Here is a 24,485-nt window from a genome sequence, read left to right as displayed (position 1 = left end):
ACCAGGTCATCCAAGGAAGAAGAAACCTTAGGGCTATAAAGTAAAACCCCATAAGTCAATCTCTAGAGAGCAGGGATGCAGGCATCTTAATTCACTGCGCACTACACTGCCAGAAGCAAACCTCTCATCGCCGCTAAAAACAGCGAGGCCAGACCAGAATTCGCAAAGAAGTAGAAAGATGAGCCACAACCGTACTGGAACTAGAGTTTTATGGACAGACGAGATGAAGATAAACCTGTATCAAAGTGTGGAGCAAGAGAGGAACTGTGAGCTCCTCAGCACATCACCTCACTTTGAAGCATGATGGTGGTGGTGGTGTCACGGCTCGGGCAGGACTCCAGGGCTGGCTCGCTGAATCGGAATCAGTTCTGAAGTCTACAGAAACATCTCGTCTGCCCACGTCCAAAAACTGCTTCTGATCTCATTGGACGACTGTTCACCCTGCACATGACTACAAGGACTCCAGACGCAGCACGCTCTTGACCACGGAGATCAGCAGGGAGGAGTGGAAACTCTTGACTTGGACGGGGCTCCTGATCTGAATCCTGTTGAGCTGCATTTCACTTGTTGAAGAGGAAACCTCAACACGTCACAAAGTGAGAAAGCCACACAGACGAGCAACAACTAAAAATGGCAAAGCGTCTCAAAGGAACGTATCAGGAGCCTGACGACGTCGATGGGTTACAGACCTGAAGCAGCCATTGCTTGTAAGAAGTACTGCATGTGACGAAATTTGAACACTAGTTTAATGTAAAGGAACAAGTAAAGGTTTATTTCATACTGGGAAGAGAAGAAAAGAAACAATGTTTTGGCTGTGGAGCCTTCCTTGGATGTCAAACTTTGACAGCTCCACATTGTCCTGCTGAGGGCTAAGAAGAATTTACAGATTTCTAGAAGTTTTTTAAGCACGTCCATTACTGTCTTCTTCACCCGCGATTACACTGTGATGCTGCAATGAGCTACCAGAATATCCCCCTCCTCCCTACTCTGTGGGTTGTAACAACACAGTCAGAGCAGTACTAAATGATGAACACTTTATTGTGGAGTGGTAAGAGTCAAGGACATGTGGACAGGCTCCACTCACGACTCTGGGTAAGAGGTTTGACATACAGGAAGTGGGAATGTTTAACATCAGTTACTGCTTATAAAACACATGCAGACAGAGTAGGCCAGAGGGAGAAAGAGAGGGACAGAGGAAGGGAGAGATGGAGGGATAGGGACACAGAGGAGACCCCAGGGGTACAGGCTATACTCACAGCGGGACACAGACTGGATGTAAACTCCAGTTACCCCCATCCACATTCCCACTGATCATTGTGACCCCCCTTCCTCTGCTACAGCAAATAACCTGACACCTCCAGTCCAAAATCTGCTAAGACACAAGAATGCTCCTCTGCCCACCTGGTGGGCTGTTGCTCTGAGACGAGAAATGGAACGGGGGCGAGCATGTGGGAAGGGGAAGGGGCGCCCCCTATCTGCCATCCATTGTGTGAACAGTCTGGCAGGGAGGAATGGCTGGTTAGAGTGACCCCTGCTGGGCAGAAGCAGAAGTGAACCCCGGGGGGATGCAGGAGAAAAATTCGCACATCCTTGGCTTGTAAGCATGTCTAATAATGTGTTTGTGAAGCAGCAAAGAGCTTGCTCATGGTGAACAGAGACCGCAGCTTAAACACAGTCTTCTGAAATGCAGCTCCATGGCAATGTATACTCTACGATACGATGCTGATAATGTGAACATGCCCAGTGTCACCTCAAGCTATCTGGGAGCGACAATTTATACCACTGCGGTACGTCTTAGTCTTCATCCACACAGACAGATAGACAGCGCAGCAGAGAGAGAGGTGGTGGACGGGGTGGCCATTCTCAGAGAAGGACAGACAGACTGACAGGGAGGGAGCAGGGTCTTCTCTGGACATCTGGCAGTCTCGTCCATATGACTGCAGGCTGATAGGCAGACGGGGTGAATTCCTCAGGGACAGACGGACTGACAGACAGGGTGGGGTGGGGGGTCTCACTGCTCCACCTGCAGGCTGTCCATCTTACTGCTGGGTGGCTTGAAGCTGTTCATCTCCTCAAACACTAACTCTGTGCAGGGAAGAGCGAGAAAGAGGGGGACATGGGGAGAAAGGGATCAAGAAGAGATGAGCATTTAATGTAGCCATGCAGAAACACCCCACTGTTATCAGTGACTAACTGAAGTGCATCCAGGTGTGTCCAGTCACTGTGTGCATCTCAGTGTCAGAGCGCTGTGCTGCAGTGAATTCAACAACTTGGTGTCAGCCTGCTGTGCTACAAGGTGTTCAGCAGCTCAGTATCAGAGCGCTGTGCTGCAGCGTGTTCAGCAGTTCAGTGTCAATGTGTGTTGCTGCAGTATGTTCAGCATCTCAGCATCAGAGTGGCGTGCTGCAGAGTGTTCAGTAGATCACTGTCGCAGTGCTGTGCTGCAGTGCGTTCAGCAGCTGGGTGTTAGAACGGTGTGCCTCACAGTGTTCAGCAGCTGGGTGTTAGAACAGCGTGCCTCACTGTGCTCAGCAGCTGGGTGTTAGAACAGCGTGCCTCACTGTGCTCAGCAGCTGGGTGTTAGAACAGCGTGCCTCACTGTGCTCAGCAGCTGGGTGTTAGAACAGCGTGCCTCACTGTGCTCAGCAGCTCTGTGTTAGAACAGCGTGCCTCACTGTGCTCAGCAGCTCTGTGTTAGAACAGCGTGCCTCACTGTGCTCAGCAGCTCTGTGTTAGAACAGCGTGCCTCACAGTGTTCAGCAGCTCAGTGTTAGAACAGCGTGCCTCACAGTGTTCAGCAGCTCGGTGTTAGAACAGCGTGCCTCACTGTGCTCAGCAGCTCGGTGTTAGAACAGCGTGCCTCACTGTGCTCAGCAGCTCTGTGTTAGAACAACGTGCCTCACAGTGCTCAGCAGCTCTGTGTTAGAACAGCGTGCCTCACAGTGTTCAGCAGCTCGGTGTTAGAACAGCGTGCCTCACAGTGCTCAGCAGCTCGGTGTTAGAACAGCGTGCCTCACAGTGCTCAGCAGCTCGGTGTTAGAACAGCGTGCCTCACAGTGCTCAGCAGCTCGGTGTTAGACCAGCGTGCCTCACAGTGCTCAGCAGCTCTGTGTTAGAACAGCGTGCCTCACTGTGCTCAGCAGCTGGGTGTTAGAACAGCGTGCCTCACTGCGCTCAGCAGCTCGGTGTTAGAACAGTGTGCCTCACTGCGCTCAGCAGCTCTGTGTTAGAACAGCGTGCCTCACTGTGCTCAGCAGCTCTGTGTTAGAACAGCGTGCCTCACTGTGCTCAGCAGCTCTGTGTTAGAACAGCGTGCCTCACTGTGCTCAGCAGCTCTGTGTTAGACCAGCGTGCCTCACAGTGCTCAGCAGCTCTGTGTTAGAACAGCGTGCCTCACAGTGTTCAGCAGCTCGCCTCACTGTGCTCAGCAGCTCTGTGTTAGAACAGCGTGCCTCACTGTGCTCAGCAGCTCTGTGTTAGACCAGCGTGCCTCACAGTGCTCAGCAGCTCTGTGTTAGAACAGCGTGCCTCACAGTGTTCAGCAGCTCAGTGTTAGAACAGCGTGCCTCACTGTGTTCAGCAGCTCGGTGTTAGAACAGCGTGCCTCACTGTGCTCAGCAGCTCTGTGTTAGAACAGCATGCCTCACAGTGTTCAGCAGCTGGGTGTTAGAACAGCCTGCCTCACTGTGCTCAGCAGCTGGGTGTTAGAACAGCGTGCCTCACAGTGTTCAGCAGCTCTGTGTTAGAACAGCGTGCCTCACTGTGCTCAGCAGCTCGGTGTTAGAACAGCGTGCCTCACAGTGCTCAGCAGCCCTGTGTTAGAACAGCGTGCCTCACAGTGCTCAGCAGCCCTGTGTTAGAACAGCGTGCCTCACAGTGCTCAGCAGCCCTGTGTTAGAACAGCGTGCCTCACTGTGCTCAGCAGCTCGGTGTTAGAACAGCGGGCCTCACTGTGCTCAGCAGCTCTGTGTTAGAACAGCGTGCCTCACTGTGCTCAGCAGCTGGGTGACTGGAGTCCAGGCCTGTCGGGGCCTGCGCGCTCCTGCTGCAGGCCGAGGGAGCGGCCAGGAGCTGCAGGCGTGTCGGGACTCTTCCTTCCTTCCTCACCCTTCCACTCCTCCAGCGTGCGCTCCGTGCTCTCGGCGCTCTGGTCGTAGGGCAGGGCCGCGGGCTCGTCGTCGGGGTCGTGGTACTGGGCGAAGTAGGGGTGCGCCAGCGCCTCGGCCGCCGTCACCCGGCCGTCACAGTCCAGCACCAGCATGCGCTTCAGCAGGTCGATGGCTGAGGGAGACAGCGGAGCAGGGCCTTTCTCTCATACCAACGGCAACAACAACAACAACAACAAAACAATCCTACTACTACTACTAACAATCCTACTCATCATAACAAAACAATAATTCCAATACTGCTGCTAATAACAATAACAATAATAATAATAACAAAACAAAAACAATAATAAAACAAAACAATAATACCAATACTAATAATAATAACAAAACAATCCTACTAGTAATAACAATACTACTCATCATAAAACAATAATACCAATACTGCTGCTAATAACAATAATAATAATAATAATAACAACAAAACAATAATAAAACAAAACAATAATATCAATACTACTGATAATAACAACAATAATAAGAATAATAACAAAACAATAACAATAATAAAACAAAACAATAATATTAATACTACTAATAATACCAAAACAATACTACTACTACTACTGCTACTAATACTACTTTTTTCAGCATTGAATACACCTATTACTTGTTTCTTTGCAGCCTATGCTTGCTGACGCAGCTCCCCACCTGAACTACTCCTACTAATAATAGAGCTTATCTGCGAGTGCTTTTCAGGAAACTCGGAGCTCCAGATGTAAAGGCTCTGGCTGTTAGTGCAGAACGCAGCGGGGACGACAAGCAGACCCGCCCTGCGGTGCGACGGAGAGCGAGGCCTGTCTGACAGAGACCGCCATGGAGGACGCACCTCCTCCCCACCCCGGGCCTGCTCAGCCCCACGCCGTCACTTCCTGGAGGCCGGGGCTCGCTCGTCCCTTCCCCCTTCCCCTCGCGTCACACAAACCCCCCCCCCCCCCCGAGAGGAGCCCGTTCGGCACACCTCACTGCCGGCTCGCCGCGGGCGGACCCCTTCCTCAAACAGAAGCCGGGGCTTTTTTGTTTAATGAGCTGGGTAGCTTGATCCATTCTCCCACAACTCTTTGTGTACAGGTCTAAAGTAGTCCTGTAGGTTGATGGTTGTCAGTGCCTTTGAGGATCTAGATCCGGTCCTCTCGTAGCCTTCTCTGTCCAAGACTAATAGTTTCTATTTTATTTAAGAAACTGTTACATCCAAACATGTCATCTATCTGTGGAAACTCAAAACATTAAAAATGAGTATCTTGAAAATTCTCTGACACTTTGCAACAGGGGAGAATGTTGTCTGACACTGGTCTGGTGATACTTCTCCCTCCTCTCTATCGTATTGTTAGAGAGGCTCACTTTCTGTTCAGTATGTGACACATACTGAGCTCACCTGCCTTTCCTCCCACCGTAGGAGTGGAAGCTGTTCTGATTTTGTGGAATTTTAAAACTTGATTTGTTATTTTGAAAAAATTAAGTTTTATTTAAAATTATTTGTTATTTTGTTATTTTCTTTAATTCTTGAACATTTTTACTGTATAAAGTCCAATTCTGTCTCTGTTTCTTATTGCTGGCAGTAGGAGCACAGCCTGTCATCTCTGGAAAGCCGGTTCTGTCTGTGTCCAGTTTCTATGGCCAGGCTGTGGTCACTGAGTCTGTTCTCTCTGTACAGTCAGGTCTGCCTGTGTCCAGTTACTATGTGCAAACTGTGGTCACTGAGCCCGTCCACTCTGGGCAGCCAGGTCTCCCTGTGTCCAGTTTCTATGTGCAAACTGTGGTCACTGAGCCTGTCCACTCTGGGCAGCCAGAACTGCCTGTGTCCAGTTTCTATGTCCAGGCTGTGGTCACTGAGCCTGTCCTCTCTGGACAGTCAAGCCTGCCTGTGTCCAGTTACTATGTGCAAACTGTGGTCACTGAGCCTGTCCTCTCTGGACAGTCAAGCCTGCCTGTGTCCAGTTACTATGTGCAAACTGTGGTCACTGAGCCTGTCCTCTCTGGACAGTCAAGTCTGCCTGTGTCCAGTTTCTATGTGCAAACTGTGGTCACTTAGCCCGTCAACTCTGGGCAGCCAGAACTGCCTGTGTCTCCCAGTTTATATGGTTGGCCTGTCATCTCCGAATCTGTATTTGAATCCCCCAGCCTCTCTCACCCAGTGGGTTTGCTCCGCGGAATATCTTCTCCAGGTCTTGCTGGGGCATGTAGGGCAAAGACTGGATATACTTCTGCGCCTGCGGGGGAACGTGACACTCAGCAGCGCACAGACACAGGGCGTTTGCTCCAGAGTAAAACTCGCTCCACCTCAAGCTCGGCTAAAACCCTCAAATCATAAAAAAAAAATATAAGAAAAGGATTTCCTCCCCACACCTCTTGTAAGAATCTGAACTGTTATTGTGACCTTTAATTGTGTGCGAGAGCTTGACCCAGGGTGATCCACGTGTGCTCAGTTCCTGTGCTTGTGGTCACTTGTGATATAGTGCACTACCACACCTCTTCGTCTGTCATGCCTGTCTTTCCGGCACACGTTAGAGAGTACAAGCCTGTGGTTTCCCCACATCTCCCCCGCTTTGATCAAGCTTTGCAGTAGCGTTCTAGTCCAAGAGTAATCGAGTCACACCTGGGTCTATGCGTCTTACAACTCCAGCCTCACTCATTGTGTGGGAATCTGCAGTGTACCCTGATTTACTTATTTCTCAACAAATTCATTCATGACATTCACATTCATTTCCCCCAATTCCACTTTGATTTACTTGTCTGCGTCTCTTACTGAGAGGGGCCGTGTCTCCTTTCAAATGCGCTCTGTGCAGAAGCAGCTCTAGTGCGAAGTCTCACTTTGCTTCTCTGGATTAGCTGCTACTCCATACTCTACAGATTACAACCCTTTTCTCCATTTTCTCACAACTTTTTTGCCCCCCCTGCATCTCTGCTCCACCCCCCCCACAATCTAGGTTCGTAACCCCCAGCCCTTCCTGCCCCTCTCACATGCTCGGAGGAGATCTTCTTCAGCAGCTCTGGACTGGGCGTGCCCACAACTTCCATGATCCTTTTCAGCTGGTCAATGTCTGAGGAGCACATTAAGGAGGAACAACATAGCGACTCTAAATAGTGTACTGTCTTCCTAAACACACAGAGCACTAAAACACAGAACACAGCATGAATGCTATTTACAGTGTATTAGTGCACAGTGTCTCCCTATATCCCTAGAGCTCTAAAACACAGAATGGAGCATGAATGATATTTACAGCATATTAGTGCACAGTGTCTCCCTATATCCCTAGAGCTCTAAAACACAGAACGAAGTATGAATGATATTTATAGTGTATTAGTGCAGAGCGTCTCCCTATATCCATAGAGCTCTAAAACACAGCTCACAGTGCAAAACCACCCTATACTAACAGAGCACTAAAACAGCTCACAGTTCAATATAACCTTATACTAACAGAGCACTATAACCCAGCTCAGGGTGCGCAGACTCTCTATACTCACACAACACCATAACAAAGGTCAGAGTGCTCTGACTGAATCACAGCATCGGAGTCACAGCTTCACTCTCTACTTCACCGATACACACAGCTTGGCTCACTCTGAGCCGCACCCTGAATGCTTTCACCAAAACAGGAAAAACACACTGTTACACCATCAAAACCACATAGCTTGTACCACATCACATTCAGGCATTTTTAGTAAAGCTAAATTTGCCTCCCTTTTTAAAAATGCAGAAATCAACTCTCAGCGCTCTCTAACTTAATATCAAAACCTGAGGTTGATGACCATATGAAATCTGAGCCTGATTTATAGCTAAGGGTAAATATTATTTGCTATAGCACACTTTATTCTTCAGTGATACCTTACTCTCTTCCAGCAATACCTCATTTTCATGTTACTTTAAATGTTCTAGCAAATTGAAGACAGTTCCTTGACTTATCGTTGCAAAAACTGTGTCTATCGGCCTCACAGCGCTCATCTGGAAGTAAAAAGGTGTCCACGTCTCCCTCGGTTGGTGTCAGCAGCGCCCTGTGCCGACAGGAAGTGGCTGGCGCTCTGTGGACAGGATACAGTCGTTGCCAGGAAACAGCACCTTCCCCTTGATGAGCTCTCCCATGATGCAGCCCACTGACCAGATATCCACTGCAACACAAAACGCACAACACCTCACACACAGGACGTCATGCGTCTGGCCCCTGTTCAACACGCTACGTCATGCTGTAACTCGGAGGATTTAGGGATGGTTACAAACAAGGGGCCATTCAGCTTGTCTGCTGGCTTGGTTGAGTTTTAGTAGCTAATTGATCGAAGGATCTCACTCAGCTGCTTGTTGAAAAAGCCATGATATTGGCTTCAACAACATGGCCGGGGTATTGGTTCCAGTCTCCCACAACCCTCTGGGTAAAATATGCCTCCTGTCCTCAGTTGTGATGTACTCCCACATGGTTGCCAGTAGCGCCCTCTGGTTCGTATTTCACAGTTAATTCTGGATAAATCCACTGGGATCTGGGATGACTTTGTCGGCACCTTTGAGGATCTTGAATACTTGGATCAGGTCCCCTCATCGGCGTATTAACAAACTAAAAGTTTTCTCACTGCCAAATATTTCATAACAGCAGGCTGGATTCTGGAGTTTTCAAACCCATCAATGTAGAATATTGTGACGTGGCTGTTTATGCTGACATGGACTCTATCCAGCTGCAACGGCAGTGGTCTGGCCTCTGCCACAAAGCTCTGAAACTCAGAATGAAGCTCTGATGCTCTGAATGCAGCACTGGCATTGTTCCCTTTTTCACTGCCTCTTATTGAAACAAGACTCCACTACACTCTGAAAATGCAACAAAAACATTGCAGAGGTCTTTAACAAAGGCACTAATTAGCTGAAGGGGGGAGGCTGCCCTCTTGTGGCCACACTGAGAACTGCAGGCGGTGTAGCCACCCCTGTATGTTCCCTGTCCAGCAGTAGTGAGCCCCCGTCAAGAGTCTCCCCTCTTACCCGTCTGGTTGTAGTGCATCCAGTTTAGCATGATCTCTGGCGCCCTGTACCAGCGAGTCGCCACGTACCCGGTCATTTCATCGTCTGTCTGCCTGGCCAGGCCAAAGTCCAGGATCTGAGGGATACAAGGGTAACTGTGAAACAAGACGCACAACGACACTGCTGGAGAAACAGGAACAGTGGTGTGGAAAACGAGAGGCCCAGTGGTAAGTCCATCTTCCCCGCATAGCTCAGTCACCCTGTTCATCTCCTCCTGTCTGCCCCTGCACCCTAATTCACCTTCCTTCCCACTTCCTGCCTTCCCTTCACAGTCAAAGAGGTTTATTGGTGTTGCTGATCAAGTATAGTGTTGCCAAAGCCATGATAATTAGCAGAACATTTACATTTCAGGAAGCTGACAAAGGTTTTGAGAATCCCCCTCTCTGTTCCCCAGGCTGGGACACGAGATCACATTCTGGGCTGCAGTTCAATCGAGTTTCCTTCCCCAGCAGGACTGGAAGTTGTTCTGATTCTGGCAGGATTGGAAATTTGGGGATTGGATTTGTTATTTTAGGGAAGAACGTCTGTCTGATTTCTGAGTATTTCTCACAGGGCAACAGAAAGTGCATCAATGTCTCTGTTTCTCCCTGAAACTGGCAGTGGGAGTATAGCCTGTCCCCTCTGGGCAGTCTGGTCTATCTGTGTCCAGTTTCTATGGTCAGGCTGTGGTCACTGAGTCTGTCCTCTCTGGACAGCCAGGTCTGTGTCCAGTTTCCATGGGGAGGCTGTGGTCACTGAGCCTGTCCTCTCTGGACAGTCAGGTCTGTGTCCAGTTTCTATGGCCAGGCTGTGGTCACTGAGTGTCCTCTCTGGACAGCCAGGTCTGTGTCCAGTTTCTATGGCCAGGCTGTGGTCAGTGAGCCTAATTTTTCTCACATACTCTGGTAGTGTGTTGTGACTTTTTTGGATCTGGTAGCATGCCAGTTTGTGTTTGTGTTTATGTGTGCGTCTCTATACCCACACAATCCCACTGATATTTGCTTATTTTAATTTCCATAAGCCAGTCAGTGAGCCATGCTGCCTGCCCTACCCTCAGCTCGCAGTCTTCGTTCACAGCCACATTGCTGGGCTTCAGGTCCTGTGGGGACAGAGAGAAACAAAAGTAGAGGAGAGGAGTTTATTGCCATAAATGTTAGAAGAACTCTTATTCGCGGTGATCTCTTTGGAGAAGTACACAGTACAGCAGATGACACAGTACAGCTGACCAATGTAGACAGTACATTACAACCTGATAAATAATAATAGAACAACGAAGATGTAGTAGTGAAAAAATCCCATGGTAGACCATGCAAAAATGTAATAGTGCACATGTGCTGTTAAGGATGCACAGTGCAGTAGGGTAGAAGCTGCTCGAGTCCAGTGGTCCGTGCTTTAACAGTCTGGTACTGCTGGCCAGAGTGCAGGGGGAGAACAGTCTGTGGCCGGGATGGTTGGGATCCTGAATGGTGGATTGGGCTTTACTGTGACAGCAGCTGGTGTGAATCTCTCTGATTGATGGTAAATCCCATCCTATAATCCTCCGCATCATTGCCACAACCCTTTGTAGTGTGTCCTTGTCATGCACGGTAGTATTTCTGTACCACACAGTGACGCCACTAGTGAGGACACTTCCTACGGCGCTGCAGTAAAACGTCATGAGTAGCTGCTTCCTTCTGAGGTACTGCATTTCTGAAGTACTGATGGGCCTTTTTGAGATTCGCTACAGGGTTGTGAGACCAAGCCAAGTCGGTGGAGATCTGCGGACTGAGGAACCTGAAGCAGCTGGAAGTTTCCACTGCTGTGCCCTTGAAGCTGACCGCGGCGTAACTCCCTCTGGGTCTCCTGAAGTCCCCAATGAGCTTGACATTCAGGGGCAGATTGTTGTCAAGACACCATCTTGTAAGATGCTCCACCTCACTCCTGCATGTGGACGCATGGCTGTTGCCAATCAGCCGGATAAATCGGTGGTGTCATCTGCAAACTTAATGATGTGGTTGCTGCTGAAAGGGGCTGTACAGCTATAGGTGAACAAAGAGTCCAGCCTAGGGCTGAGACAGCAGCCCTGAGGAGTTCCAGTCTTTAGGATCACTGCAGAGGAGATATTGTTGCCAATTTTCACCACCTGAGGACTGTCTGTTCGCAAATCCAATATCCAATTGCAGAAAAGAGTTGCCTAAAGCCCAGATTCCTGAGCTGTGGGACCAGCTTGGTAGGAACAATTGTGTTGAAGGCGGAGCTGTAATCTAGAAACGGCATCCTACCATAGGTGCCCTGCCTGTCTATCTGATCTAGGGCAATACGTGGTGCTAGAGATATGGCATCTTCCCGGACCTATGTGGACAGCAAGCAAACTGAAGTGGGTCAAGGGAATGACGGTGCAGTTTATATAGGACAGAACGAGGCTCTCCAGGCACTTCCTGACCACTCTTGTGAGCGCCACTGGGCAGAAAGCGTTCCAACAAGTTACCGTGGTCTTCTTGGGCACAATTGTGGTTTTCTTGGAGCACTCTGGTGCAACTGACAGGAATGGAGAGAGGTTAAAAATGTCTGTATATGCAGGAAACAGCTAACCTGCACCGGTTTTGTCCACACAGTAGCTGACGTAGGATGTGACCACCTCTGTACACTCATTTAGATCAGTGGAAGAATCTTTGAATACACACCAATCCGTCATTTCAAAACAGGCTGCGATTTCCTACTCAGCAGTGTCTGACCGGCGCTGCACAGTCTTTCCCGCAGGTGGCGCTCTTTAGCTCCTGCTTGCAAAAGAGGAAGAAGGAGCACGGAGGCGTGGTCAGACGTACTGAAATGCACGCGTGCAATGGGGCAGTATGCTAATCTAGCGGTGGTGTAACAGTGATCCAACGTGTTGTTCCCGCATGTAACTGGAGCTGCAGAAAATGCACAGCAGTGCCTTTACTTCCTCAGTTGGAAAAAAACGGTCTATCTTCAATTATCGCTCATGCACGGGATTACAGAGTGGTTTGGCAGCAGCTCGTTGTCTGACTGGAAGGCATTACAGGGGGTGATCAGGTCAGCCCAGTCCATCACTGGAGTGCAGCTCCCCTCTACTGTGGACATTTTTACACCTTGCTGTCTCGGGAAGGCTGGTTGTATTGTTAAGGATTCCAATCATCAGAAATCAAATTTCTCACTTTTCTCTCCCCTGCCTTCTGGCAAGCAATATAGGAGCATAAAGGCACGTACGTTCCGGTTTCAGAGACAGTTTCTCCCCACAAGATGTCAGATTACAGAACTCTACCCAAACCACTGGCTCACACTTTTCTTTTCTTCTCACTCTGTTTTTTTTAAAGTTGTATGTTATTTATCTTGTTGTTGCTGCTGCTGTTCTGTGTTTCTGTTTTCTTAATGTCTTTGTACTGGAGCGTACATGCAAATAAGCGTTTCATGGCAGCCAGCAGCCATATCACCCTGCAACTCCCAGCTGGCAGCCCACTGGAGCTCAGCAGGTGTGAGCCTGGTCAGTACCTGGATGGGAGACTCCTGGGAAAGCTGAGGTTGCTGCTGGACGAAGTGCTAGTGGGGCCAGCAGGGGGCGCTCACCCTGCAGTCTGTGTGGGTCCTAATGCCCCATTATAGTGACAGGGACACTATACTGTAAAAAGGTGCCGTCCTTCGGATGAGACGTAAAACCGAGGTCCTGAATCTCTGTGGTCATTAAAAATCCCAGGGCGTTTCTCAAAAAGAGTAGGGGTGTCACCCTGGTGTCCTGGCCAAATTTCCCATTGGCCCTTACCAATCATGGCCTCCTAATAATCCCCCTCTCTGAACTGGCTTCATCACTCTGTTCTCCACCCCACTGAGAGCTGACGTGGGGTGAGTGTACTGGTGCACTATGGCTGCTGTCGCATCATCCAGGTGGATGCTGCACATTGGTGGTGGAGGGGATCCCCATCACCTGTAAAGCGCTTTGAGTGGGGAGTACAGAAAAGCGCTATATAAGTGTGAGCATATATTATTACTATTACTTGTGCACATGACACAAACTGAACAGAGCACACACACAAGTGGCGCCCTCTAGTGGCCCTCCTGGTCATTCCAGTCACTGCACGGGGCACACATTCGGCAAGAACTGGAAGCAGCGGTTCATTAGCAAAACAAAACATAACGTCTGCCAGTCTTGCAGGAGCTTCCCACTGACCCCAGGCAGGGCGAACCTGACCGATTCACTCGAGGAACTCCGCCTGGGTGGCGCGCAGACATGTTAGAGCTCGTCTTCAGACGGCACAGCGACAGCAACTGACCCCAGCGAAAACAAAAGGACTCCAGAGGAGGATGGAGGGCAAGAGGATAACTTACCCTGTGAATAAGGCCGGCTGAGTGGATATACTGAGAGAGAGAAGGTTGGAAACGAGTTATTTATAATGTAGCAGTACTTTGTAGTACAGTGTGCTCCTCACGATGGACTGCAGTGCAGTTATTTATAATGCAGGACAGTGAAGCTTAAAGGGCAACATATAGTATAGTAGACGGCATTCTGTGGTTTACAATGTGGTACAGCACTCTAGTCCAGTTGCACACATTTCTAGATGCAGTTTGGGTATAATTATGAATAAAAGCATCACCCAAATTAATATAGTAAAGGACAGTGCAGTGTGGACTGGGACAGTGCCGTCTAATGCAGTGCAGTATGGAACAGCGCGGTCTAGTGCACTGCAGACTGAGATGGCGCAGTGCAGTGTGGACTGGGACAGGGCCGTCTAGTGCAGTGCAGTGCGGTGCGGTATGGGACAGCGTGGTCTCATGCAATGCAGTGCGGACTGGGACAATGCTGTCTAGTGCAGTGCGGACTGGGAGAGTGGGGTCTCGTGCAGCACAGTGCAGTGGGGACTGGGAGAGTGCGGTCTCGTGCAGCGCAGTGCAGTGGGGACTGGGAGAGTGCGGTCTCGTGCAGCGCAGTGCAGTGCAGTGGGGACTGGGAGAGTGCGGTCTCGTGCAGCGCAGTGCAGTGCGGACTGGGAGAGTGCGGTCTCATGCAGCGCAGTGCAGTGCGGACTGGGAGAGTGCGGTCTCGTGCAGCGCAGTGCAGTGCGGACTGGGAGAGTGCGGTCTCGTGCAGCGCAGTGCAGTGGGGACTGGGAGAGTGCGGTCTCGTGCAGCGCAGTGCAGTGGGGACTGGGAGAGTGCGGTCTCGTGCAGCGCAGTGCAGTGCGGACTGGGAGAGTGCGGTCTCGTGCAGCGCAGTGCAGTGGGGACTGGGAGAGTGCGGTCTCGTGCAGCGCAGTGCAGTGCGGACTGGGAGAGTGCGGTCTCGTGCAGCGCAGTGCAGTGCAGTGGGGACTGGGAGAGTGCGGTCTCGTGCAGCGCAGTGCAGTGGGGACTGGGAGAGTGCGGTCTCGTGCAGCGCAGTGCAGTGGGGACTGGGACAGTGCGGTCTCGTGCAGCGCAGTGCAGTGCGGACTGGGAGAGTGCGGTCTCGTGCAGCGCAGTGCAGTGCAGTGGGGACTGGGAGAGTGCGGTCTCGTGCAGCGCAGTGCAGTGGGGACTGGGAGAGTGCGGTCTCGTGCAGCGCAGTGCAGTGGGGACTGGGAGAGTGCGGTCTCGTGCAGCGCAGTGCAGTGGGGACTGGGAGAGTGCGGTCTCGTGCAGCGCAGTGCAGTGCGGACTGGGAGAGTGCGGTCTCGTGCAGCGCAGTGCAGTGCAGTGGGGACTGGGAGAGTGCGGTCTCGTGCAGCGCAGTGCAGTGCGGACTGGGGGAGTGCGGTCTCGTGCAGCGCAGTGCAGTGCGGACTGGGACAGTGCGGTCTCGTGCAGCGCAGTGCAGCGGGGACTGGGACAGTGCGGTCTCGTGCAGCGCAGTGCAGCGGGGACTGGGACAGTGCGGTCTCGTGCAGTGGGGACTGGGACAGTGCGGTCTCGTGCAGCGCAGTGCAGTGGGGACTGGGAGAGTGCGGTCTCGTGCAGCGCAGTGCAGCGGGGACTGGGAGAGTGCGGTCTCGTGCAGCGCAGTGCAGCGGGGACTGGGACAGTGCGGTCTCGTGCAGCGCAGTGCAGCGGGGACTGGGACAGTGCGGTCTCGTGCAGCGCAGTGCAGCGGGGACTGGGACAGTGCGGTCTCGTGCAGTGGGGACTGGGACAGTGCGGCCTCGTGCAGCGCAGTGCAGTGGGGACTGGGAGAGTGCGGTCTCGTGCAGTGCAGCGTGGACTGGGACAGTGCGGTCTCGTGCAGCGCAGTGCAGTGGGGACTGGGACAGTGCGGTCTCGTGCAGTGCGGACTGGGACAGTGCGGTCTCGTGCAGTGCAGCGCGGACTGGGACAGTGCGGTCTCGTGCAGTGCAGCGCGGACTGGGACAGTGCGGTCTCGTGCAGCGCAGTGCAGCGCGGACTGGGACAGTGCGGTCTCGTGCAGCGCAGTGCAGCGCGGACTGGGACAGTGCGGTCTCGTGCAGCGCAGTGTGGACTGGGACAGTGCGGCCTCGTGCAGCGCAGTGTGGACTGGGACAGTGCGGTCTCGTGCAGCGCAGTGTGGACTGGGACAGTGCGGTCTCGTGCAGTGTGGACTGGGACAGTGCGGTCTCGTGCAGTGTGGACTGGGACAGTGCGGTCTCGTGCAGTGCAGCGCGGACTGGGACAGTGTGATATACTCTACGCATTACTTTGAGCCCACGGAGCAGCTGGTAGATGAGGAACTGCACATGCTCGTCAGACAGCCGTTGGAACTTGACAATATTGTTGAGATCAGCACCCATCAGATTGGTCACCAGGTAACTGACAACATAGAGAGACAGCCATGTCACTACTGCAGCACGCAAACTGGACACGCTAAACAAGCTGCAGAAAGACACAGAGAGAGTACAACACTACTGCAGCACACGGTACAGGCAGAGCTAGTGAGAGCAGGTGGGACAGGGGTCTGCACTGGTTTTACAGATACTCACACTTCATTGAAATCCTCAAGAGACGTGGCTGGAGAGAAGACATCCAGCAGCCCGATCACCTAGAGAGAGGCAGAGCTAAATCAATGATGCAAGACTCAGAACCTCTGGTCTTCATCTCCTTATGTCTCACTGCAGAAGGCATTATGAACAGGCTGCTAGACTGAGAGGCTGCAAGCATCTTCCGTGTCAATGAGGTTGTAGTCATTACTGAAAATGTGGCTCAAAGAAATGGCTGGGGAGATACAGAAGGTGTACAGCTTCCAGGAAAGACACTCCAGTTTCCAAATGGAGCCGAATGGCCTCCTCTCATTTATACTCTCGTCTTTCTATGTATAGTACTTGTATGTGTAGTTTGTACTGCATTTACAATACAATTTAAGTGTGTACTGGTTATGTACTGAACAATGGCAAGGAATTCAGTTGGTTCACTTTATACTACATGGTCTGTATTGTGCTGAGCCATCAGTGTACAGTATGCAGACTGCATATAGTTCAAATGTGTGTAATGTACAGTAAATGTGTGCATTAGTGTGAACAGTAGTGGGTACACCACCAGTACTGTGGTGAGCAGTCAAAACAAAATGCAGCAAGAGTGACAGGGCAATGTGTGTGTGTTTGTTCTGCACAGCGTCTGTGTGTGTTCGTTCTGCACAGCGAGAGAGACAGAGCAGCGTGTGTGTGTGTATGTTTTGCACAGCGAGAGTGACAGGGCAGCGCGTGTGTGTGTGTGTGTTGTGCACAGCGAGAGAGACAGAGCAGCACGTGTGTGTGTGTGTGTGTGTGTGTTCTGCACAGCGAGAGAGACAGAGCAGCGCGTGTGTGTGTGTGTGTGTGTGTATTCTGCACAGCGAGAGTGACAGGGCAGCACGCATGTGTGTGTGTGTGTGTGTGTATTCTGCACAGCGAGAGTGACAGGGCAGCGCGTGTGTGTGTGTGTGTGTGTGTGTATTCTGCACAGCGAGAGTGACAGGGCAGCACGCATGTGTGTGTGTGTGTGTGTGTGTGTATTCTGCACAGCGAGAGTGACAGGGCAGCGCGTGTGTGTGTGTGTGTGTATTCTGCACAGCGAGAGTGACAGGGCAGCGCGCGTGTGTGTGTGTGTGTGTGTGTGTGTGTGTGTGTGTGTGTGTGTGTCACACTCACGTTCTCGTGCTTCATGTGCTTGAGCAGGCGGAGCTCTCTGTAGGAGCGCCGGCTGTGGATCAGGGACTGGAACGGCCGGGACAGCTTCTTCACGGCCACTTTCTGACGCAGGTGCACGTCGTACGCCGAGCTGAGAGGAGAGCAGAGCGAGAGAGAGACAGGAGAGGACAGAAAAGAAAGAGAAACAGGAGAAATGGAGAGTGAGAAATACTGTCTCTAATCAAAGTCAAAGGGCTTTGCTGGGCTTTGTTGGCTCGACTGATAACTGCAGTGCATTTATATTATTATTATTAATAATAATAATAATAATAATAATAATAATAATAATAATAATATCGTTTGTCTGATCCCTGAGTATTTCTCACAGTGAAACAGAAAGTGCCTCTCTGTCTCTGCTTTTTGTCCTCTCTGGACAACCAGGTCTGCCTGTGTCCAGTTTCTATGGCCAGGCTGTGGTCACTGAGCCTGTCCTCTCTGGACAGCCAGGTCTGTGTCCAGTTTCTATGGCCAGGCTGTGGTCACTGAGCCTGTCCTCTCTGGAAAGCCAGGTCTGTGTCCAGTTTCTATGGCCAGGCTGTGGTCACTGAGTCTGTCCTCTCTGGACAGCCAGGTCTGTGTCCAGTTTCTATGGCCAGGCTGCGGTCACTGAGCCTGTCCTTCACCAGGGTCTGTTTCTCTGGCTGCACACACGCAGGCGGGGTGGGTATGTCTCACGGCCCGTGCAGAGAGTCAGCACTGAATCGTGTGCTCTTGCCCGCCGGTCTGTCTGTCTGTCTGTCTCTCCGTCTCTGTGTTCACTGCAGGGGCGGGAGGGGGACTGAGTGGGGGAGGGCATCAGCGGCACCTCCCATCCCCCCATCCCCAAGAGTCACACCCCCCTCCTCCCCGCTCCCGGGGGGTGGTCTGTAATCGCGCACTGACCCCCCCCACGGCCCCATCATTCATCAGTGTCACAGCTCTCCCACAGGGAGCGGGTAGGGGCAGAGAGAGAGGCTGAGGGGCAGCAGCTGCCTGTGAAAACCCAGGGAGGGTTTTCCACCTCCTTTCCGATATCCTCTAGCATAGGCAGGATTCACCTAAAAAAATCCAGCGGGTTTCATCTAAAGGCAGGACGTTTGAGGGAATAAGCCTGCTGACCGGCACGAGGAACATGCTCTCATGGGATGAAGCCGGAGGGCTCCTGGAGGGTTCTGGGAGAGTCCGTCACACCTGCCCTGACTTCAGAGAGAGCAGCACCTTGGCGCCCCGCCGCTGCTGACTGGATTTCCTGTTTCAACACAGGACTGGCTTCGTTCTCTCCGGACTCGCTGTGCCACACCCGCCGAGGGCCGCACGTGTCTGCATCGCCCCCCCCACCCCCGTCCCCAAACCGACTCGGGTCCACGGCACAATTCCGCAATCCGCTTCCTGAGAGAGCCCACACTTCCTCTTTCCACACAGCGCAGGGGAACTGCCTCTGCGGAAACAGGAACCCCCGGGCGAGAGGGATGAATGTGGGCGGAGTACAGCGTCTGTCTGGCAGTTCCGGCTTTGAAGGAGCTGCTGTTTGTTCTCTCCCGCTGCAGCGGAATAACTCCGGGTATAATCCTGACAGCTGTGGAAACTTGGTGCCCACGGTCACCAGTCAGACTCTCCTGCCCCTCGCACAGAGAGTGCTGTGGACCATCAGGTCAGCACACACAACCCCCCAGGTGAGACGCAGATGATCTGCTTCGGCCATTCTCCAGCCACTGCATACTGCAGGAATTCCTCACACTTACACAGCGCTTTTCTGGACACTCCTCTCAAAGCTCTTTACAGGTAATGGGGGCTCCCCTCCACCAGTGTGCAGCCCCACCTGGATGATGTGACGGCAGCCATAGTGCGCCAGAACGCTCCCCACACACCAGCTCTCAGTGGGGAGGAGAGCAGAGTGATGAAGCCAGTTCAGAGATGGGGATAATAATCGGTAAGGGCCAATGGTAAATTTGGCCTGGACACTGGGCTGACACCCCTACTCTTTTTGAGAAACGCCCTGGGATTTTTAATGACCACAGAGTCAGGACCTCGGTTTTACATCTCATCCGAAGGATGGCAACTTTTTACAGTATAGCGTCCCCGTCACTATATTGGGACATTAGGACCCACACAGCCCACAGGGTGAGCGCCCCCTACTGGTCTCACTAACACCTCTCCCAGCAGCAACGTTCTCCAGCAGGTCTCCCATCCACATACGGGACAGACTCACAGCTGCTGAGCTTCAGGGGGCTGCCAGATGTGAGTTGCAGGGTGATATCGTTGCTGGCTGAGTAGGGGTGTTAACTCCAGTGTCCAGGTTAAATTCCACGTGGAGGTCAGATGGAAGAAGCCCAACAAATGTGCTCCTTAATTCAGTCAGTGAAGTGCTGTGTCACACACCTCCACCCGCTGTGCTGTGTCCTGGGGCTGCTGGTGTTGAACGGCGCCACGCGTCGCCCACATGGGTCCTGTACTTCAGTGGTGGAAGAGATGGCTGCCCCCTCTACATACATCACCCCCCTTAGGATGAAGAACATCATACAAATTCAAGCTTATCATGATCATTTTCCATGATCCCAGAGCCCACAGGAGTGTTCCAAGTGACCCAGCATTCCCAGCAAGACTGGAAAGCTTGTTCCAGATCAACGTCGCTCTTGTGGAAAGAGGTCATTTAAAACACACACAGAAGGACTTCAGAACAAAGAGGATACTCCCAGGAAGTCACAAATCCCTGGACAAGTGTTTGTACTGCAGGTGGATGCAGGTCTGCACAGGAAGTGAATACTCAGGGGTCAGAGTATTAGGAACCCCAGCTGAACATCATGTCGGGCCTCTCTATGTGTTCTGAAATGTCACCCTATTCTACCAGCAGGACAGCCTTCGTGTGAGGTAGTGATGAAGGTAGCTGTGCAGGAAAGGACTGCACGTGCTGGTTCTGTCCAGCTCCGACCAAACATGCAGAATTTCTCACCTGAACCGAAACGCGATCTTTTTCCGAATGTGCTTTTGCACACAGAATAAACTTCCGCTGTACCGTGCGAACGACTGGACAGCCGGTTTGAGAAAGGAACGCAGTTTCCTCTGAGATCAGAGCAGGGAGACTCATCAACAGCAGCCCCTCAGTGTGGAACTGACATCTGCCCTCCACCATCCCTCACACTCTTTGTGCTTGGGGCTGTCCGTCTCTGCGGGCTGCGTTTGTGTGAAGGGAGCCCTGGACAAGCCAGTGGAGACGTGCATATAGTCCTGATAGAGAGGACAGGTGGAGGATCATTGTGTTGAACCTGAAGACGACCTCACAGAAGGACACACCTCCACAGCTGAAACATTCCTTTGCTGCCTATGCATGAAGCTGCACCTCCCTACTTGATCGCCCCGATCCAGCTCTCGCTGCTCCTCTGCGCAGGACGGAGGACCCGGTGTCTCAGGACAGGGGGTGTTGCTGAACCGTAAGGCTCTGCCTTAACGGAGCTGGTTTCCTCCTGCCAGCAGTGGGTCTGTAGCCCTGAGTCTTTCACTCCCTGCTCACATCTCTTTCACTCTCGCTAACAATTAGGGGCAGACGCCTTCAGGCCTGTCACTGTGAGCTACGTCCCGTAGAGAGCCGTGGGATTCCAGGGATTCTTTAAAAGAACAACAGGAGGAGACTCTCCGAGCAGCAGGTCAAGAACAAACATGGCCGACCACGTGAGTTCTCCTAGCCAAGGAGAACGCATAGGTACAGAGCACTCTCAAGTACACTCCTACAGGACAAGACTTTCTGCTGGAGAGCAATATTTCCTCCATGTTTGACTGTGTAATGAGTACGCCCCCGGGTATAACGGGGATCTCAGCCGCCCGTCTGAGGGAGGTCTCCTTTAGCTCAGCTGGCAAGTTCCCTGTTGTGTGATGCTGGAGACCCGGGTTCGCGCCCAGGCGGCGAGGGACAAACTGGCAGGGCAGGAGGGGCAAAGGGCACTTGGGGAACCCCAAGAACTGTTACAGTGGCATAAAATGCAACCAGACTAGAAAAATATCTGAGGCTGATCTTTTTCTGCACAGCTATATTGTCTCTTGCTAGATCCGAATTCCTCTTTTAACATATCTTTTTACCCAAAGCAACTTACAAAGCCTCAGCAATGCTCAGCAATAAGTAACTTGAAATAGGACCCCTGATCTGTGCTTCAGAGATGAAGATCAAAATGGCTCAGTTACAAGCTCATGGTACCACCCAGGATATAGCAGCTCCTACAACGCACGGCAAGCCTTTCAGTGATCTGAGCTTTGGAAAATGACCAAATAAAATGAATTCTTTTTATTAGGATTGCAAACAAGTGGATATAACTTGGCCCATCTTGCGCGTTTGTCAGTTTGATAGTTTAGCACTATCCAGAGTCTGGTCCTCAGCCTCCCAGTGCTTACCCAGCTGAGCGCGGAAGATATCTTCTAGGCTTTTATACACTTGCATCAAATCCCCTCTCTGTCTCCTTTGTTCTAGGCTGGAGAGATTTGTCTCCCTTAACCTGTGTCTGAAAATCCCCCGGGACACAGTATCATTCTCGTTTCTCTTCTCTGATCTTTCTAAGGCTGCATTTTATTTTGGATACTTGCCATTTTAAGCACCTGACCACCTAGATTTTTTTTTTAAATCACTTCGGAGACACGTAGTCTTACGTGCACGTTTAAGCATGGGCCCTAACAGTGCTCTTCCACAGGCTTGAAACAGTCCACATGCATGTAAAAAACAGACCACGTTCAACGCAGAAACGAGTGCATAATATTAATACCGCAGAACCTGGCAGAAGATGGTAATTATATTTCACAAAGTTAATCATAATGTTTCCCCAGATCAGACCCCACTTTTCCAGGGTATGACATAGCAAAATAAAAGTTCCAATTAAATGACGATTGTAGCAACACATAGCTTTTTTTCTTCTTTCAGAGTGCACCGTAATTTGCTGCCGTTTAGTCAATTTTGCCAGCCATACGATTATTCTAGTACTTTTCCACAATGGGAGCAGGTGTAAAGGACAGCTTCTCCCCTTCTCTGCGTCTCTTGCCCGCACTCACGGTGTTATCTTCATCTCTCACACAGACACCCAGGTAATTCCACGAGGCTCCTAATAACTTCCCACCCGCGGAGGAAAGCAATCTGAAACACACATCAACCCCCCCCGGACCCCCAGTTAATCCAGACAATGGAGAGGCATCACCCTCCCAGCGGCGCCCATTATTAATTGTACTTCGCTTCTAATATCGCCGCACTTCCAGCTATAGCGACACTCAGTTGTTTAAAACGACGCCCTTTTCCGCACAGCCGGTACCCAGCGAACACTGCCCAGAGCAGAAGCGACCCCTGGTCATCCCGGGCGCGGGTCCGAGCCCTGCCCCCCCACCGTGCGCCTCCTCACTGCGTTAGCGGGCTGCCTGGCTTCCCCCCGGGCCGCGCAACACACCTCCACGCCACCCCCACGCCCAGCAAGCGGGCGTCACCTGCTGCTGCCGCCGCCCGTGGGGCACCCCTCTGTGGAGGGGAGGCTGCCGCCCGCCGCCGTTTGATTTAAACCGTTCGTATTCAACTCCATCGTGACCAATGAAAAGCCCTTTCTTGGAATGCGACGATACCGGATTGTGACGAGAATAATGATAGTTGTTATTTACTACTATGCTTATACCGTGTTTCTCTGCACAAAGCCCCAACCCTAGATACCCCCCTGCGCACCTGCCCCCTCACCTCCGGTTTCCTCACTTACCATACCGAACCGTAGGCCCCCGAGCCCACGGGCGTGAGGTTCTGGTACCGCTCTGGGACTTCCCATACGGTCTTGTTGAGCTCCTGCCTGTAGAAGCCGGGTCTTGCGGTCATTGTCTCGGCCGGCTCGCCGCCTTCAGCTCACCAGGGGCCGGCCGCGGCGGCTTCTCAGGGTCTCTCGTTTCGCGTCGCTGTCTCGGCTCCACAGACGCCGGCCGGCTTCCTCTCTTACCCCCTCAGCCAGTGGGTAATCCGTGATGCTTCATTAGAGGAGGGAGCAGGTTATCGACTCTGAAGACGGAGGGGAGGGAGTATTCTGTCGATTTTGCGCGTCGAAGGCGCTCTTGCGCGTTTCACGTCAGCGCGTTTTGTACGGGCATACAGTATGTGAGACCATTTTCACTGTATGTGTGTGATTTTCAGGTGTCTGTCGGTGAGCGGTTGTGGTTTCAGTCTTTTTTTCAGTCTTGGTAACCCCTACTTAGTTATAATTCTTTGCATACGTAGAGCTGTTTTAATGCTAAAGCAAAAATCACATCAGATGGCGCTTAATAGTTTATAGAAAGTGGAAATTGCGACTTTCTTCTTGTCTTCTTAGTGTCTTTCTTACTGTCTTCAATAGCTTGTATGACTACTTGAGCTCATCCGCGTGAAATCTTTTTAAATATGTAAAAGGCGAAAGTATTTTTTATATTCAATTGACTAAATATATATTTACATGTTAACACACATAAAAGGTAGCCTATTCGAATATTAAATACAATATACAATATACAATATTAAGGTAGTCTATCTCAAAATATGAGTGTAATTGGAAAGTCAGACTGTGCTAATATGAATATGTTTTTGCTGTAATGTTGTGCTAATCGTGATTGCTTTGGCGTCGCTGTAATCCATCGGCTGTGCCAGTAAGTCGCTGAATTTGATCTCCGTTTTTCAAGGGAGAGACGGCGGGTGGACCTTGGAGAGGTGAAAGAGTTTTTAATACAATTAAGCTAATTTCCCCCTGGCCTTTACCAATCATGGCCTCCTAATAACCCCCCTCTCTGAACTGGCTTCATCACTGTTCTCCTCCCCACTGAGAGCTGGTGTGTGGGGAGCGTACATCACATCCTATAGGTGGGGGCTGCACACTGGTGGAGGGGAGCCCCCATTACCAGTACAGCACTTTTAGGTAGGACTGAATTTGAACATTTCACCTGACACTGGAGTTAACACCTCTGCTCTCGATAAAAGCATAATGGGGTCGTTGGTGTGGAATGAGACCTGGTTTAAGGTCTCTAACGAAAGGTACTCCCTCCGCCCGTGTCGCGGGTCTCCGGGTCCCCCGATCACCGTTTTGGGTGTTTTTATAATTTCCTAAACTGAGTGAACAGCGCCATCTGCTGCCCGGCCAGGTGCATTTCAACCACATACGCTTGGGTCCGTCCCATTCCAGGTCCCGGGCCCAGCCCAGAGAGGTAATAATAATAATAATAATTATTACACTTATATAGCGCTTTTTCTGGACACTCCACTCAAAGCGCTTTACAGGTAATGGGGACTCCCTTCCACCACCACCAGTGTGCAGC

The 24,485-nt window shown here is 51.4% G+C and overlaps 1 protein-coding gene across 4 annotated transcripts; it reads right to left on the bottom strand.

The window, feature by feature from the left end:
* Positions 1 to 1,020: 1,020 nt before the first annotated feature.
* Positions 1,021 to 23,297, bottom strand: mapk11 (mitogen-activated protein kinase 11). 4 transcript variants are annotated; one of them, XM_069192629.1, is made up of 12 exons: positions 22,916 to 23,294; positions 17,187 to 17,316; positions 16,044 to 16,102; positions 15,762 to 15,873; positions 13,465 to 13,494; positions 10,196 to 10,243; positions 9,127 to 9,241; positions 8,202 to 8,273; positions 7,128 to 7,207; positions 6,298 to 6,376; positions 4,108 to 4,281; positions 1,021 to 2,085 (listed from the first exon to the last, which is right to left on the bottom strand). In XM_069192629.1, exons 1-12 carry the CDS (start codon positions 23,026 to 23,028, stop codon positions 2,012 to 2,014), a joined length of 1,086 nt encoding a protein of 361 aa, XP_069048730.1. In that variant the 5' UTR covers positions 23,029 to 23,294; the 3' UTR covers positions 1,021 to 2,011. The 4 variants fall into 4 exon arrangements, with proteins under 4 accessions (XP_069048730.1, XP_069048729.1, XP_069048732.1 ...); XM_069192628.1 differs by lacking the exon at positions 22,916 to 23,294 and adding an exon at positions 19,584 to 19,802; XM_069192631.1 differs by lacking the exon at positions 13,465 to 13,494 and having other exon boundaries at positions 22,916 to 23,297.
* Between the last annotated feature and the right edge of the window lie 1,188 nt (positions 23,298 to 24,485).

The sequence above is a fragment of the Lepisosteus oculatus genome, chromosome 7 (genome assembly GCF_040954835.1).
Source record: "Lepisosteus oculatus isolate fLepOcu1 chromosome 7, fLepOcu1.hap2, whole genome shotgun sequence".
Taxonomy (NCBI): Eukaryota; Metazoa; Chordata; class Actinopteri; order Semionotiformes; family Lepisosteidae; genus Lepisosteus; species Lepisosteus oculatus.
Note: the sequence above shows the minus strand (reverse complement) of the source record. Positions and strands in the feature narration are given on the sequence as shown.